This window comes from Bos taurus, chromosome 23 (assembly GCF_002263795.3).
Source record: "Bos taurus isolate L1 Dominette 01449 registration number 42190680 breed Hereford chromosome 23, ARS-UCD2.0, whole genome shotgun sequence".
Classification (NCBI taxonomy): Eukaryota; Metazoa; Chordata; class Mammalia; order Artiodactyla; family Bovidae; genus Bos; species Bos taurus.
The window spans coordinates 29643420-29661662 of NC_037350.1; the positions used below are offsets into that span (position 1 = coordinate 29643420).

Here is an 18243-nt window from a genome sequence, read left to right on the forward strand (position 1 = left end):
GGAGACCTTATGAATAGCTGAGAAAAGAAGAGAAGCTAAAGGCAAAGGAGAAAAGGAAAGATATACCCATCTGAGTTCAGTGTTGCAAAGAATAGCAAGGAGAGATAGGAAAGCCTTCCTAAGTGATCAACACAAAGAAATAGAGGAAAACAAAATAGAAAAGACCAGAGATCTCTTCAAGAAAACCAGGGATACCAAGGGAACATTTCATAAAAAGATGGGCACAATAAAGGACAGAAACAGTATGGACCTAACAGAAGCAGAAGATATTAAGATGAAGTGGCAGAATACATAGAAAAACTATACAAAAAAGATCTTAATGACCCAGATTACCACAATGGTGTGATCACTCACTGCTGTTGTCCTTTAATGGACCAGAACCTGGTGGTTCGGAGTTGACCAATAAGAAAGTAAAGGAGAGAGAAAGAGGCGGATATTCCTTGGTTTACGCAGAAAGCCAATAAAGCCCCTGAACGGGGCTTGCTCTGTTCACGAAGGCCTCAGGCGCCCTCTCGATGGGGTGAAGGCACAGAGCACCTTCTCGAGAAGGTCTTAGAAGCCTGGGCAGGAAAGTGAACTCAGAGAGCCTTGCGCTCCAGGGGATCAGCCTGAAAAAGAGAGAGAGAGAAAGCAAGGCACAAGGACCAAAGCTCTGATGGAGCAAAGGTGTTTTAATCAACATGGTGTGGGCATATATACTGTAGTTATTTTCAACAAAGATAAAGATTAAAATTCCAGACTTACAAAACATAGGTGATCCATATTAAAGAGAGAGAGAGAGTTGTAAATAATCACTTTTACCATATGGTTCACAAGAAGGAAGAGGGTACTTATCACTGTATAGAAAAACTAATGAAGGAAATGCCTGGATCCCTCAGCCCCGGGAGAGGCTTGCCTCTCCTCTTAATTCCTAAATATTCAGGAATTAATAAGGAACAGAGGATTCCTGACAGATCCAAAACAGCACACAGGAAGCCTCCTGTTAAATGCTTCCTGACAACTCACCTAGAGCCAGACATCCTGGTATGCAAAGTCAAGTGGGCCTTAGGAAGCATCACTACGAGCAAAGCTAGTGGAGGTGATGGAATTCCAGCTGTGTTATACCAAATCCCAAAAGATGATGCTATGAAAGTGCTGCACTCAACACATCAGCAAATTCGGGAAACTCAGCAGTGGCCACAGGACTGGAAAAGGTCAGTTTTCATTCCAATCCTAAAGAAAGGCAATGCTGAAGAATGTTCAAGTGAAAGTGAAGTTGCTCAGTCATGTCTGACTCTTTGTGACCCCCTGGACTGTAGCCTACAAGGCTTCTCTGTCCATGGGATTCTCCAGGCAAGAATACTGGAGTGGGTTACCATTTCCTTCTCCAGGGGATCTTCCCAACCCAGGGATCGAACCCAGGTCTCCTGCTTTGTAGGCAGACACTTTAACCTCTGAGCCACCAGGGAAGCCACTAGGGAAGAATGTTCAAACCACCACACAATTGCACTCATCTCACACACTAGCAAAGTAATGCTCAAAATTCTCCAAGCTAGGTTCTAACAGTACATAAACCGAGAACCTCCAGATATTCAAGCTGGATTTAGAAAAGGCAGAGGAACTAGAGATCAAATTGCCAACATCCTTTGGATCATAGGAAAAGCAAGATAATTCCAGAAAAACATCTACTTCTGTTTTATTGACTATGCCAAAGCCTTTGACTGTGTGGATCACAACAAACTGGAAAATTCTTAAAGAGATGAGAATACCAGACTACCTGACCTGCCTCCTGAGAAATCTGTTTGCAGTTCAGGAAGCAACAGTTAGAACTGGACATGAAACAATGAACTGGCTCCAAATTGGGGAAGGAGTACATCAAGGCTATATATTGTCACCCTGTTTATTTAACTTATATACAGAATGCATCATGCAAATTGCTGGGCTGGATGAAGCACAAGCCAGAATCAAGATCTCGGGAGAAATACTAGTAACCTCAGATATGCAGATGACACCACCCTTACAGCAGAAAGCAAAGAGGAAGTGAATAGCCTCTTTATGAAAGTGAAAGAGGAGAGTGTAAAAGCTGGCTTAAAACTCAACATTCAAAAATCTAAGACCTTGGCATCCAGTCCCATCACTTTCTGGCAAATAGATGGGAAAACAATGGAAAAAGTGAGAGACTTTATTTTCTTGGGCTCCAAAATCACTGCAGATGGTGACTGCAGCCATGAAATTAAAAGACGCTTGCTCCTTGGAAGGAAAGCTATTACAAACCTAGACAGTATATTAAAAAGAAGACATTACTTTGCCAACAAAGGTCTGTCTAGTCAGCTATGGTTTTTCCAGCAGTCATGTGTGGATGCGAGCATTGGACCATAAAGAAGGCTGAGCGCCAAAGAATTGATGCACTTTTACTGTGGTGTTGGAGAAGACTCTTGTGAGCCCCTTGGACTGCAAGTAAATCAAACCAGTCAATCCTAAAGGAAATCAGTCCTGACTATTCATTGGAAGGAATGGTGCTGAAGCTGAAGCACCAGTACTTAGGCCACCTGATGCAAAGCACTGACTTATTAAAAATAAGTCCGTGATCCTGAGCAAGAAATTGAAGGCAGGAGGATCAGGGGATGACAGAGGATGAGAAGGTTGGATGAAATCATCTAATTGATGGACATGAGTTTGAGCAAGCTTCGGGAATTGGTGAGGGACAGGGAAGCCTGGAGTGATGTGATCCATGGGGTCACAAAGAATTGGACACAACTGGGCAAGTGAACTGAACAATAAGGGCAGGTGCTAAGAAATGTAACAATTTAGAAAATGATTATATTCTACACAGATGATCTTACAATTTATAAAAAACGCATTATACAAAAGAGAAACAAGTGAAAACAAATACATTAAACTGCTAGCAAAAGATGTTCTTTGAGATTATATCTATGCTGATACTCAGTTTAATTTTATCATACCAAATCTTAGGTGAGCACATATCAAGTAATAAATCAACTTATTTCCAAAAACTATTCCTGTTCCAATTCCATATGTTTCTACTACAGTTGACCCTTGACAACGCAAAAGTTAGGAATGCTGATTCCACACTTAATCAAAAATCCATGACTTTTGACTTCCCAAACTTAACTATGACTAGCCTACTGTTGCCTTATTGTTAATATAAACAGTTTATTAACACCTATTATATGTATTATATACTGTATTCTTACAATAAAGGAAGCTAGAGAAAAGAAAATGTTATTAATAATACATAAGGATGAGAAAATACATTTACAGTAGGCACTGTATTTATCGATACCATAAGTTTACATCCTCTGTTTACAAGATGAATCGTCTGTCAGTACCTACATTAATATTGTCTTATATGTTACAAAATACTGTATATATGTATTATTAGAAATCAAAAAATAAAAAGACAATGTGAAAAATAAATTCATATTTATTTTAAGGTATAATGACTTATACATTGATAACAAAAAATGAGCTAATTACTGATGTTTTATAAATAAATAAGTGATATAATTGCTTCACAGTAGCCTACCTTATACACTAAATGAATCATTTAAAAATGTTTATGGCCTATGTTATATAGTCATATTCATAATACAGTATTGAGAATATTATACATTTTTAAAAAACTACTTACCTGTGGTGATAGGCTGAAACATAGTTTCTCTAACTGTGAAAGAGAGAAAGAAGTATACTATATGATTAATTCTTTGAAAGCGAATTTATAAGCAATAAAAAACTTAAGTATTAATTTTATATCAAGTATCACTCATGCCTACATGAGGATACACTATCCTCTTCCACACGTCTTACACATGATGCTCTATACATATATTTTTATATATTTATGGAAAATCTGTGTATCAGTGGGCTTCACAGCTCATGCTCATGTTGTTCAAGAGTCAGCTGTGATACTGCCCCAAGGAATTCATGCTAACCTTAAATTTGTGTGTTAATTTTTATGTTGTAACTTTGTATGATATAGTTTTTTAATGTGGAGCTCTCTAGCAGGTTTCGACCAAACACATTCATCACAAAACCAATAACAATAGAAATACTATTATCCCATGTACACCATCTGTGGTCTCAGTATTTGACCCTGAGACTATTTAAAAGAATGGATTAAAAGTTCATGTAGTCTTGTACTTTCCTGATTAAACAATTCCCAAACTTATTTTTCATGGTCTATGCTTCATGACTAGTATTTTCAATCTAGTTTTTAATATGTGTGAACCATCTATGTGCCAATATTATGCTACCCTTACAGGAAATAGAGTTCACATAGTTTCACTCTGGACACAATGACCAATTAAACTTGAGGGACTTTGGAATCCCTAGGGCTAAAAGAGCACAGAGCATTGAATGAACGGTAAGCCTTCAGTTAAAGCTAAAGCCTCTCTCCGTGACTCTGTCAGTGTTGCTGGTATTTATAAAATCAGCTTCTCATTGTATTAGGAACTTGCTGAGAAGAGCCAGCGTCAGTCAAAAATACCTGGGTGACTGAAGACACTAGCTCTAATATACTTTTACCTCATCATATGAACTTTTCTCATATGTTTTTGATTCAGTCCAGTTATGTGCTAATTTCATTCTCAATCTGTAGGCAAAATGTAGTTGAATAAGAATTTCACAAGAGGTGAAATGTCAAAAAGTCATTGCATTTTTCATCCTGTTTTTGGACCAAACTTCCTTCAAAACATGGCACAAAGAATGATGTAGACATCTTTTCAACACTAGAAAAAAGAAAAGGTGAGTGATGTCTACTAACAGAATTATGTTATTACCATTGAGTGGGAAAGATCTCTCAAGATCATTTCATATACTTCCCTGCCTCTAGGTTGCCTCTCATTCAATAACCAGAGTTCAATTTGCTTCCTGGGAATCTTGAAATAAAGCTCAAATATTTTCAGTGGCTCCAAAAATACTTGTTATCATTTCACTCCTTTGCCCATTATATTGTCATACAAAAAAAAAAAAAGGAGTATTTAGGATTCTTTTAATTAGTAGAGAATATAGAAATAAGAGAAGAGTTATGATAACAGTGGGATGAAAATGTCCTTTACAAAGGGTAATTTCATTTTTCTGACAATGTAAAAAATGAACTAATGAATGAGCATCATGACATCAATGACATCAGAGACATACAAAATGTGAAAGAGTATTGAATAAAAGATGTGAAAAAAGAAATCAGATCAGATCAGATCAGTCGCTCAGTCATGTCCAACTCTTTGCGACCCCATGAATCGCAGCACGCCAGGCCTCCCTGTCCATCACCAACTCCCGGAGTTCACTCAGACTCACGTCCATCGAGTCAGTGATGCCATCCAGCCATCTCATCCTCTGTTGTCCCCTTCTCCTCCTGCCCCCAATCCCTCCCAGCATCAGAGTCTTTTCCAATGAGTCAACTCTTCACATGAGGTGGCCAAAGTACTGGAGTTTCAGCTTTAGCATCATTCTTTCCAAAGAAATCCCAGGGCTGATCTCCTTCAGAATGGACTGGTTGGATCTCCTTGCAGTCCAAGGGACTCTCAAGAGTCTTCTCCAACACCACAGTTCAAAAGCATCAATTCTTCGGCGCTCAGCCTTCTTCACAGTCCAACTCTCACATCCATACATGACCACAGGAAAAACCATCTAGTGAGTAGACAGGAGCAGGAAATGGCAACCCACTCCAGTACTCTTGCCTGGAAAATCCCATAGATGGTGGAGCCTGGTGGTCTGCCATCTATGGGGTCGCACAGAGTCAGACAGGACTGAAGCGACTTAGCAGCAGCAGCAGCAGTGAGTAGACAAAGTAGCATTTCCCTGTTTTGATTTGTTTCTTTATTGATGAAAAATTACACATCTTTTCTATTTTCACCTTTGCTTCATTCTTGTCCAACCTGTCTATTTATATCCACTGCTCTTTTTTTATTGGAGTTTTGGCCTTTTCTCATAATTATTATGTACTAATTACTTACATTTTAATATGTTAACCATTTTTGCCATAAACTGCACATTTTTCATCTTGACTATCCTTTATCAATGTATGAACTTTTTCATGTGAAAATTTAAATGTACACACAAATAAGTCAAGTCTTACATCCTTTTCTATTTTTCAACTGACAGTGTATTATTGGTATTTACTAAATAATGTATATCTGTAGCTAAAAAGCCAAAATTAAAACTTCATGTAATGGAAAGAATTATAGATCTTAGCACCATCTCTATTCATTCTCATGTAGGCATCCCATGCTAAAGTTATAGTTTATATATCAGTGTTACTAACTTGGGGAAAAAAGTATTCCACTCTGGTATAAAATATGTCAATTCTTCTTATTATATCTTCTTTTTTAAGTCAGTCTAGCAGCACTATCTATTTTTATGCTTGTAAATTCAAATGGGGTAGGTCTAAGCAATGACAATTTAAACATGCAAAGTAGACTAAAGGAATTTAGGTGCCCTTAGGTCATATAACTAAATAACTGATAACTTCCACAGATTGAAGAAAATCAACTTTATTTGATTTTTGGCTCCTTGATTCCATTGTTTACAATTCTTGTGTCTTCCTTTGCTGCTTTCTCTATATTTAGGTGGAATTAAGGTATTTATAAAATAGAATGGCCTTGAAATCCTGGTTTTGAGTCTTGGCCTTAAGATTACAGTGTGTGCAAATTATGTATTCTCATTGAGTCACAGTAGCAATAAAATGTAGATCATATCCATTTATTAGGGTTTTGGTGAGAATTAGAAAGAATTATTTCAGGCACTAAGCAATGCATGTCACATGGTAGTAAGTAAACTATTAGCTTATGCATTTTGCAGTTTTCATCAAGGTATTTGGAGATGCTGGGAGATGTCAGCTGTGATCATCATTATAAATCACAAGTTAGTCATAATTTTTTACCATGAATCAAAGCATCTAATACTCATGATAGCTCTTTGTGGGAATGGATGTTCATACACGTCATTTAAGAGAGACAGCTCAAAAATATCCCAAGAATAAACTACTAAAATAAGCATAATTTCTTTAGATCAAGTTCAGATTTACATGATGCTCTTATAACCTCTATATTACTCAGCATTTTGAGCATGGATTAAAAACTACTGGATTAAAACAGCATTTATTCTTAAAATACTTATTAAGTAAGTAAGTTAGCAGTATAAGAAAAGGGATAAGAATTGAAATGTATTGAGCACGTGTAACTGTCCATGTTTCATGCATGCAGGTTCATATTCTTGGCATTTAAATGTGATGATTTTCTTCATAAAGTCAAACATAAATACTAAAACAGAAGACCTATTTTTTAACCATACAATACATATATTATGTTTCACGGGGTTCTATTTAATTGACTATATATTTGGTGTTGAATCACTCACTATGATTATCCTAAATTCAGTTCTGTTACAGTAAGAGTAGTCAATATTATCTATTGACCACTTCCTTATTTTATATTTTTAGGAATGAAAAATAAGTGCGTCACCATGAATTGGGCAAATGAGAGCTCCCCAAAAGAATTTGTACTACTTGGCTTTTCAGACAAGCCCTGGCTACAAAAACCTCTTTTTATTTTACTATTAATATCATACACAACCACCATCTTTGGCAATGTGTCCATCATGATGGTGTGCATTCTGGATCCCAAGCTTCACACCCCCATGTATTTCTTTCTTACTAATCTGTCCATCTTAGATCTCTGTTACACCACAAGCACAGTCCCTCATATATTGACGAATATTTCTCACAACAAGAAGACCATCAGCTATGCTGGCTGTGTGGCCCAGCTCATCACCTTCCTGGCCCTGGGTGCTACTGAGTGTCTCCTCCTTGCTGTTATGCCCTTTGACAGGTATGTGGCGATTTGCAGACCCCTCCACTATGTTGTCATCATGAACCCTTGGTTCTGCTTGAGGATGATAGCCTTCTCCTGGTTCACTGGCTTCAGCAACTCAGTGCTGCAGTCCTCCTTGACCCTTAACATGCCACGGTGTGGTCATCAAGAAGTGGACCACTTTTTCTGTGAGGTTCCTGCCCTTCTCAAGTTGTCCTGTGCTGACACAAAGCCTATTGTTGCTGAGCTTTTTTTCTTCAGTGTGTTAATTCTGCTAATTCCAGTGACATTGATCCTCATCTCCTATGGCTTCATAGCTCAAGCAGTATTGAGAATCAAATCGGCAGAAGGACGACGGAAAGCTTTTGGGACGTGTGGGTCTCACATGGTTGTAGTCTCTCTCTTTTTTGGAACAGGCATATACATGTATCTACAACCACCTTCTTCTACCTCTAAGGACTGGGGGAAAATCGTTTCTCTCTTCTATGGGATATTCACACCCATGTTGAACCCCCTCATCTATAGCCTTAGAAATAAAGATATGAAGGAAGCCTTTAAGAGGCTGATGCTGTTAACATTTTACTATAAGAAGTAAGAAGTGTTTCATCATGATGAGAATTTTCTGAGTCTTTTTTTCTCTTGAAAATAGAATAGTGTTTGAATTAATTTTTCTATTTTTTAGGCTTTTACAAGTTTACGGAATTAGGCCAACAGTTAGAAAATCTTCCTTGCTTAAGGAAGCAATGCTGAGACCATAAGCTATATTTTTCTAAACTAAAAGCTCCTTTGCTTTCTATAAGGTTCCTCAATGAACTTTGTTTCTTGAGGCCAAGCCATGCTAATTCCCTCCTGTCAATGCTTGACTATTCAGAACACTTGGATGGTTTACTTTCCCACTTTTATTATATGTTAGAGAACTATCTTGTCTACCGCCTTAGTTAGGGAGTTCCATATCTTTCGGACTAAATGACCAGCAATCCCAAGACAGAAGTTTTCCCATAGCACACAAATCCTCATATGCACCCTTCAGAACTGTTCCAAGCATGTAGTCTGTCCCAAATCTAGTAATAGCTGACTTTAAACCAGCTAAGTGTGTGCATCTCATCCTAGAAACTGGAAACATCAGTTGACTTTTTAAATTATTTATTTATTTATTTTTCACTGTGCTGGGTCTTCGTTGCTACACACAGGCTTTCTCTAGGTGAGTGGGGCCTACCTACACTGCGGTTGCAAAGGGAGGACTTCTCTTGTTGCGGAGCACAAGTTCTAGGGCATGTGGGCTTCAGTAGTTGTGGCAAACGGGCTTCGTTGCTCTGTGGCATATGGGATCTTCCTGGGTCAGGGATCAAACCAGTGTCCCTTGCATTGCGAGGTAGGTTCTTAAACCACTGGCCATCAAGGAAGCCCTCAGTTGAATTTTATTTCCAACCCTCTTTTTAATTCATCCCTTTATTTCCAATGAATTGCATTTTTTTTCCTTTCTTCTTTCATTCCCCAAATTCTTACTTCTCCCAAGTTCTGCACCAAGCACACAGGATCTCCCCTAAATTATGACATTATTTATAAAAACGTTAATAGGAATTTTTTCTAACATTGATCTGAATTAATTCACTTTATTTGGGTAGTCACTCAGTAAGTATTTATTGATCACTAGGTAGCACTACCCCAGAGAGAAAACAATCATAGTTCCTCAACTGAAAAATATTCTAGTTCGCAGAGGAAACGACGCTTAAACTCAGATACTTAAATGATTACTTGCAGTTAGCAATGTAAGAGCATAGAAGGGACAACATTTTAGGCAGCAGAGAAAAGGTTGCAAACCACATACAAAAGTAGCTGAAGATGATAACTGAAAAGTTTGAACTTTATCCAGTTATGAAAGCAGAATACTTAGAGCACAGAAGGTAGCAGAAGCACAAACTATCTAAAAACGTAAGTACAGAGTATGGCAGAATATATAATAAGCATGTGTTTACTAAATGTGACATTTCAAATAAATGGGAAAGGGGAAAAGTTTAAATATATGGAGTTTAAAATGTTTGTTTAGCACAAAAAGAAAGCAATAAGTATTTCAAGACACTGCAAATGAATGAATACAATTATATCTCAGTATAAGTGCCATTTTTAAGATTTCCCAACCATTTTGTACCACTGCCATCTCTTTTTGAATATATGATAGACATTTCCAACTCAACACAATCAAAAGCTGAACACCTACCTGCTCTCTTCACCACAAAGTCCTCTTCTAAAGCTCACTATTTTAGTAAGTTGATTCACTTGTTGTGAATCTGCAAATCAGAAACCGTTAGCCATATCTTAAACCATCCCCTGCATAATTTTCCATATCAAAACCATTACCAAGACAAATCAGTCATTCCTCTTTTGTACCTCCCACCCCTCCATTCCTTTCTGTCTTCATACTCCTGGTTCCATATTCTTTTTCTGCTGCTACTGCTAAGTCGCTTCAGTCGTTCCGACTCTGTGAGACCCCATAGACGGCAGCCCACCAGGCTCCCCCGTCCCTGGGATTCCACTGGAGTGGGTTGCCATTTCCTTCTCCGAAGGAAGAGGAATATATGGCTGTATTTTCCAGCCATACAGCCTTCTGTCTTGCACTTAGCGTTTTTCCTTAAAGCGCAGAATATTTGAGCATTCTTATCCTTCCACACCTGGCATGCTGCAGACCATGGGGTCACAAAGAGTCGGACACAACTGAGCAACTGAACTACAACAAATCCTTCCACCTAATTACTAATTGCTCAGGCCTCATCATTTATTAGAAAATCTTTTTGTGGTCTCCCTGATTTAGTCTAATACCCACAAATTTACTTGCTCACCATGTACCTCTCATTTATGGCATTTATCCTTCTAAGTGATCATTTGATAATTGCCTTTACCTACTACTGCTGCTGCTAAGTCACTTCAGTCGTGTCCGACTCTGTGCGACCCCATAGATGGCAGCCCACCAGGCTTCCCCGTCCCTGGGATTCTCCAGGCAAGAACATTGGAGTGGGTTGCCATTTCCTTCTCCAATGCATGAAAGTGAAAAGTGAAAGTGAAGTCGCTCAGTCGTGTCTGACTCCTAGCGACCCCATGGACTGCAGCCTACCAGGCTCCTCCGTCCATGGGATTTTCTAGGCAAAAGTACTGGAATGGGGTGCCATTGCCTTCTCCTAGACTGTAGCAAAGAGCAAAGTTTGGTTTTGTTCACCAAGATACTCAAAAAACTTAATTTTGGAGACAAAAATTAAAATATCTGTTGTCAAAATTATGGAAAATTTTAGCTAAAAAACAAATTTTCATTTATTCTTTTAAAACAATTTTCAGAGATATAAAACTCTCTGGGGTGAGGAAAATGGTCCTATAAAATTCCATGGTGGGATATAAACTCAAATTCTCAAAGGCTAAAGAAATTTAATTTCTCTGTAAAAATGAAAATCTAGTGACTGTCACATATAGTTATTAATTAGTAATCATTTCTCTTTTTAAAATTACATAAATGCATTACTGTATTTTAGTAAAAGCAAATCGTTTTATGGAAGAGAAATCATCCTTTAACATTGCTGGCATATTAGTTTATCCCTCTAGGAATAAAGGTTATAGTTTCTCTTCACGTGCATTATATCTTACTAATATATCTAGGTTCTTATTTATTAAGTGAAAGATTCTTTATATTCTATAGCACTTTACAGTTTTCAAGATTCACACACATGATTTCATAAAGTCCCATAAAACCTTTTTTTCTTACCCCTACATTGCCCTTTCCACTTTCCTCTCCCCACTGATAACCACTAGCCTGTCCTTTGGATCTGTGAGTCTGCTTCTTTTTTGTTATAATCACTAGTTTTTGTGTTTTTTAGGTCCCACACATAAGTGATATCATACAGTACTTGCCTTTCTCTATCTGACCTATGTCACATAGAATAATGCCCTCCAAGTCCATCCATACTGCTGGAGATGGCAAACTTTAATTCTTTTTGCTATATCTCCTCAAGCAAGGGAAACGAAGGCAAAATTTTTAAAAGGGGACTACATCAAACAAAAAAATCCTTTCCACAGCAAAGGAAACAATCAACAAAAGAAAAAGACTGCCTACTGAATGGGAGAAAATATTTGCAAACAATATATCTGACAAGAAGTTAATATTCAAAATATACAAAGAAAGCATAACTCAAAAAATCTGACTTAAAAAATGGGCAGAGAACCTAAATAGACATTTTCCCGAAAATTCCATACAGATGACTTACATTCAAAAGATGCTCAAAACCACTAGCCATCAGATAGAGGCAAGTCAAAACCACAGTGAGATATCTCCTCACTCCTATCAGAATGGCTATTATCAGATGGACAACAAATAACAAATGTTGGCGAGGATGTGGAAAAAAGGGAACCCTCATGCACTGTTGGTGGGAATTGATTTAGCACAGTGGAAAACATATGGAGGTTCCTCAAAATATTTTTTAAAAAATTAAATTTAAAAAAATATTCTAGAGCAAAACACTGTCTCAGAAAATAAATAGAACTACCATATGATCCAGAAATTCCACTCCTGGGTATTTATCCAAAGGGAAAAAATCACTAATTCAAAAAAATATATGTAAAATTGACTCACTTCGCTGTATAGCAGAAGCTAACACAGCATTGGAAATCCAAAAAAAGTTAAATTAAAAATTAAAACATAAAGAAGTACCTCCAAACCACCCCCCGCGAAAAAAAAGATATATGCACTCTTATGTTCATTTGCAGATTAATTTACAATAGCCAAGACATGGAAGCAACCTACATGCCCATCAGTAGATGAGTAGATAAATAGGTAATGGAATATATATACAATGGACTATCACTTAGACAAAGAATGAAATCTTGCCATTTGTGACAACATAGATGGGCCTAGACGGTATTATGAGAAGTGAAACAAGTCAGATAGAGAAAAACAGTGTGATTTCACTGACATGTGGAATCTAAAAATAGTACAAATGTACAGACATGACTAAACAGAAACAGAGTCCTAGATACAGAGAACAAATAGATGGAAGGGGTTGGAAAGGGGAAAAAGTAGCTGATGGAAATTAACAGACACAAATGTACAGTTATAAAATAAATGCATCATGGGTATAAAATGTACAGTGTGAAGCCTATAGTCAATAGCTGTGTAATAACTTCATATGATGATAGATGGTAACTAGATTTACTGTGGTGATCATTTTGAAATGTACAAAAATATGCTGTGTACCAGGAACTCACTCAGTGTTGTAGTTCAATTATACTTCAACAACAAACTCACAGAAATAGATCAGATTTGTTGTTATTAGAGGCAGGGTATGGGGTGGGAGAGAACTGGATAAAAGTGGTCAAAATGTACAAATTTCCAATTATAAGATAAAAAGTTATAGGGATACAATGCACAACAGGATTAATATAATTAATATTGCTGTATGTTATATATAAAGTTGTTGAGAGTAAATCCTTAGAGTTCTCAGCACAAGGAAAAATATTTTTTAATTTCTTTTAATTTGTATCTTTGTGAGATAATGAATGTACACTAAATTTACTGTGGTCATCATTTCATGATATATCATTATGCTGTACAACTTAAACTTATACAATGCTCTATGTCAATTATATCTCAATAAAACTGAAAAAAATTAAAATATAGATGTTAAAATTGATGGGTTAAAATTTTATCAGGATCAAGATATTATATAATTTCTGGCCTTTCCCTTCTAATTACATTTTAATTTCCAAGGAAAAAATATCATAACTTGTCATAGGAGAGACTTGGGGGACATCACCTTAATCAAGTGACTGAACTTAACAGCATCAACTGTTAAGACAAACCAGCCTCATGTACCTTTCTGTAATGATTGGCTCCTGCATGGGGAACAAAATAAAGCACACTTTGGAGATAATCAACAAGATTTGAATATAACTTGTAGATTAGATAATAGTACAGTTATATTGCTATAAAATATTCCAGTTTTGATAACTATAGCAGCTATGTAAGAAAATGTGCTATTCTGAGTAACTGTACACTGTACTTGGAAAACTATAAGACACTGATGAAAGAAATTGAACAGATGCTTATGGATTAGAAGAATTATTATTGCTAAAAAGGCCCTGGGGAAGACATGGCCAGTGCTCACTTCAGGTCCAGCTGTTTCTCCAAACACCCTGGGCAGACACAGACTGCACAGGGATGAACCCACACAAAGACACACCTCCAATACTGAGATAGGTAACAGTTTCACATAATTTCACTGAGACAGAGAGAGTAACAAAATAAGATGACAAAAGAATATGTTTCAAATAAAAGACCAAGAAACAACAGCCCCTGAAAAAACTCTAATGAAACAGGTAAATAATTTACCTGATAAAAAGTTTAAGGCAATAGTAATAAGAATGTTAACTGAACTGGGTAAAAAATAGATCAACACAGTGAGAATTTTACCAAAGAACTGGAAAATATAATAAAGGACCAGTCAGAGCTAAAGAATATAGTATGTGAAATGAAACTTCAAGAGGAGAAATTAATAGCAGATTAAATAATATAGAAGAATGCATAGGCCATCTGGAAAAATGAAAATCACCCAATTAGACAGAAAATAATTAAAAAAACAGAAAACCATTTTGTTTGAAATGAGAATAGTTTATAAGAACTCTGGGACAACATCCTTCACATTACCATCCACAATATAGGGATCTCAGAAAAAGGAGAGAGAGAAAGGAGTTAAAATGTATTCGATGAAATTAGGGCTGAAACCTCCCTGAACCTAAAGAAGGAAACAGATATTCAGATATAGGAAGCACAGAGATTTCTATTGTAAGATTTCACTCATATGTGGAATCTAAAAAATAAAACAAACAAAACAAAAATAAACTTACAGGTACAAAGAATAAATGAGTGGTTACCAGAAGGGAAGTGTATTGGGACGTGAGTAAAATGGGTGAGGGGGGTCAACTGTAAGATGATGAACGGCATGTAGACTTGTGATGGTGATTACTTTCTAGTGGATACAGATGCCGAAGTATAATGTTGTACACGTGAAAATTATATGATTGTTTAAAACCATCAATGAAAATCTTGTTTTGCCACATATCAGTTTGCCCTTTGTGTATTTCACTAGTATTTCAATCATTCTGGAGCCAAGTTTACCGACATACTGAAAATAAGCATCAATCTATTACTTCTCTATTACAAATAAGTTTCATTATAGCAAATTTTTGTCTGTAATTTTGTCAGTGTTATATTTGAAGCAACAGGGAAAGTGACTGATACATAGCAGGCACTCAACAAATAGTTATTGCTTAAATAAATGAGTGAAACACTGAAGCATTAATTTCTTCTTGACACATTTTTAATTGTTTAAACCAAATGTGGAACTTTAACATAGTCAGCATTCAGTTCAGTTCAGTTGCTCAGTCATGTCCGACTGTTTGTGACCCCATGAATTGCAGCACGCATTAGGTCAGGTTAAAAGTCTATATTATACCATGCTACTGTGGAAGAAATATTCGAAGACAAAAACCTTTTTGTTCCTTAAAAATAATATTAGAAGGTGACTGCCTCTTCTCTCTCTGTGTAGAAATAAAATTATTTGCAGGAATCTCAAGAAATAATACCCTGAGGAAAAAAATAAAAGAAAATTGCATCTTGACCCCAAAAATAATTGTCTTAAATTTTCTTTGTTATTCAAGATTTTCCATGAAATTTTTTAGGTAGATTGCATTTTCTAGGATTCTTAGTCCTTTTTTTAAAATTTAAATTTATTTATTTTAATTGGAGGCTAATTACTTTACAATATTGTATTGGTTCTGCCACACTTGAACATGAATCTGCCACAGGTGCACACGTGTCCCCATCCTGAACCCCCCTCCCACCTCCCTCCCCGTACCCTCCCTCTGGGTCATCCCAGTGCACCAGCCCCAAGCATTCTATATCATGCATCGAACCTGTACTGGTGATCCGTTTCACATATGATATTATACATGTTTCCATGATATTCCCCCAAATCATCCCACCCTCTCCCTCTCCCACAGAGTCCAAAAGACTGTTCTATACATCTGTGTCTCTTTTGCTGTCTCGCATATAGGGTTATCATTACCATCTTTCTAAATTCCATATATATGCATTAGTATACTGTATTGGTGTTTTTCTTTCTGGCTTACTTCACTCTGTATAATAGGCTCCAGTTTCATCCACCTCATTAGAACTGATTCAAATGTATTCTTTTTAATGGCTGAGTAATACTCCATTGTCTATATGTACCACTGCTTTCTTATCCATTCATCTGCTGATGGACATCTAGGTTGCTTCCATGTCCTGGCTATTATAAGCAGTGCTGCGATGAACATTGGGGTACACGTGTCTGTTTCACTTCTGGTTTCCTCGGTGTGTATGCCCAGCAGTGGGATTGCTGGGTCATAAGGCAGTCCTATTTCCAGTTTTTTAAGGAATCTCCACACTGTTCTCCATAGTGGCTATACTAATTTGCATTCCCATAAATTCATTTTCCTAAACTCATTCAACAAAAAAAATGCCAAAATTTATCATTTCATTTTACTATGGCAAGAAGAAAGAAAGTAGTATACCCACTAGGGAATTTCTGTCATGCTTCTTAACAAGAGATTTCCACTGAGGTTTATTGCCTGTAGGGAGAAAATGTCCCACAGCTTTATATAAAGAGGAAGAACCTTTCCTGAGCAATTATTTTAGAGTAAAATGGGTTTTCTTATCTAAACATATTTAAGATGCTTCAAATCAAATATACATATAATGTTAAGGACCTACAATAAGAAATAAAGACCTACAATAAGAAGTAAACATACTGAACACAGAGAGAAAATACATTCCTTATCTCCAATTAATCCTAATGGAAAGTAAATATCAATGTCAATAAAGGGAAGTATTACCATTGAATATCAACATTAATTTAAAGTAAGTATTATATGTAAGTGATTGTGATCTGTTTAACTTGATTCATTTATATCATTTTGTACAAGTTTTTGTGCAAAGCTGCACACTAAAAAAATGTGTAAGTAAATTGGCACCTTTAGTATTAATAGTATTGAAATGCTCCTATTTTGGAAAAATAAATCTAGAGATACTGTTTGTGTTAGCGGTCATTTTCAATAATTTAAATATATGTGTGCTGACATAAAATCTTAAAATCATTAACATCATGTTAAAGCCAAGGGATATGAGTAATTTGTGGAAATGAAAGGGAAGAAAATGCAAATCTTATGAGACTTCTTTCGGTGGAGATAAGTACAGTGTTAATATTTAGATATAACCTAAGAAAAATTGATTAGAAGATAGAGACTCCTAATCAACCTGGACACTATATTTCATGAAAATAACTAACCAAACATTAAGTATTACTTACAAAAGTATAGCCACACATATTGGATTGGTTAATCCTAATAGCACAGCAAGGTAGATAAGGGAGGTTCCAAACATTTAAGTAATGCATAAAAGATATGTTTGTTAATCATTACAGTGAAGTGGATCCAGTTTTCTGATTCCATATCCTACTACACCAGTGCTTTTTCAAACATTTTACCACTGCCTAAAGCAAGTTTTATATTTTATATAATAAGCCCAGTCACACATGTATACATATACTCACACTTGTAATGGAAACAAATATTATAAAATCAATAAAATGGTATATAACTGTTAAATGTGTGATAGATTACAATTCACAGTATGAAAAGCACTAATATATATCATACTGTATTTTTAAGAACTGATACCTTTAATAATCTTATATAGCCAGTCTGTACAATCAATTATTGCCTATCTTGTTTTTTTAAGTTCTGAACATGTTGCAAAGAATCATTTTCTTTTAGGTGTATGTTTCTTTTTATGATAAAAATTTACTTTGGCAAAAGTCATTTTAGGATTTGAGGCATAGGATTAAGGAAAAGCACTCTGTCTTATTTCTGTGTAAAGCAGATGAATCCAGCTGGAGCCCAGTGAATTCTGAAATTACCCAGAAAACAACTCAAAAATTCAACCAGAGAATGATGAAGCTCAACTGAGTAAGGATGAAGGAAATGAACACAGGCAGTAAGTTAGCATGGGTGGTTCTTGGGAAACTGTCTTGTATTTTGTTATTTTCTCTAATATAAGAGCAATTGTGAGTCCCCTTTTCTCTAATAATTAAACTATGAAAATTTGCTATATTTCATTTCCTAGGTAAAATATCAAGATTTGTTAGTCTTCCTTTTAGATATACTACAAAATCATTATTTGGGGCATTTTGTCTCATAAATTTTACCTTGCAAATATCAAATCACATCACTGGAGTTTCACCACAGAGAAAAATCCCTTCATAACTCATGTTATTTAACTGAATAAATTGACCATCAAGAGTATTTAATACTGAAATGCAAATCTTCCTTTGACTTAAATCCACAAACAAGAGCAACAGTC

At 36.2% G+C, this 18243-nt stretch overlaps 1 protein-coding gene across 1 annotated transcript; it reads left to right on the forward strand.

The window, feature by feature from the left end:
* The first annotated feature begins 7461 nt into the window (after positions 1 to 7461).
* OR2B3B (olfactory receptor family 2 subfamily B member 3B) lies at positions 7462 to 8403 on the forward strand. Its single transcript, XM_002697438.1, has one exon. The coding sequence runs from the start codon at positions 7462 to 7464 to the stop codon at positions 8401 to 8403; it is 942 nt and encodes a 313-aa protein (XP_002697484.1).
* The last annotated feature ends 9840 nt before the right edge of the window (positions 8404 to 18243 follow it).

Coding starts and splice junctions, on each gene's coding strand:
- OR2B3B (XM_002697438.1), top strand. CDS start 7,462: ATGAATTGGGCAAATGAGAGCTCCCCAAAAGAATTTGTACTACTTGGC.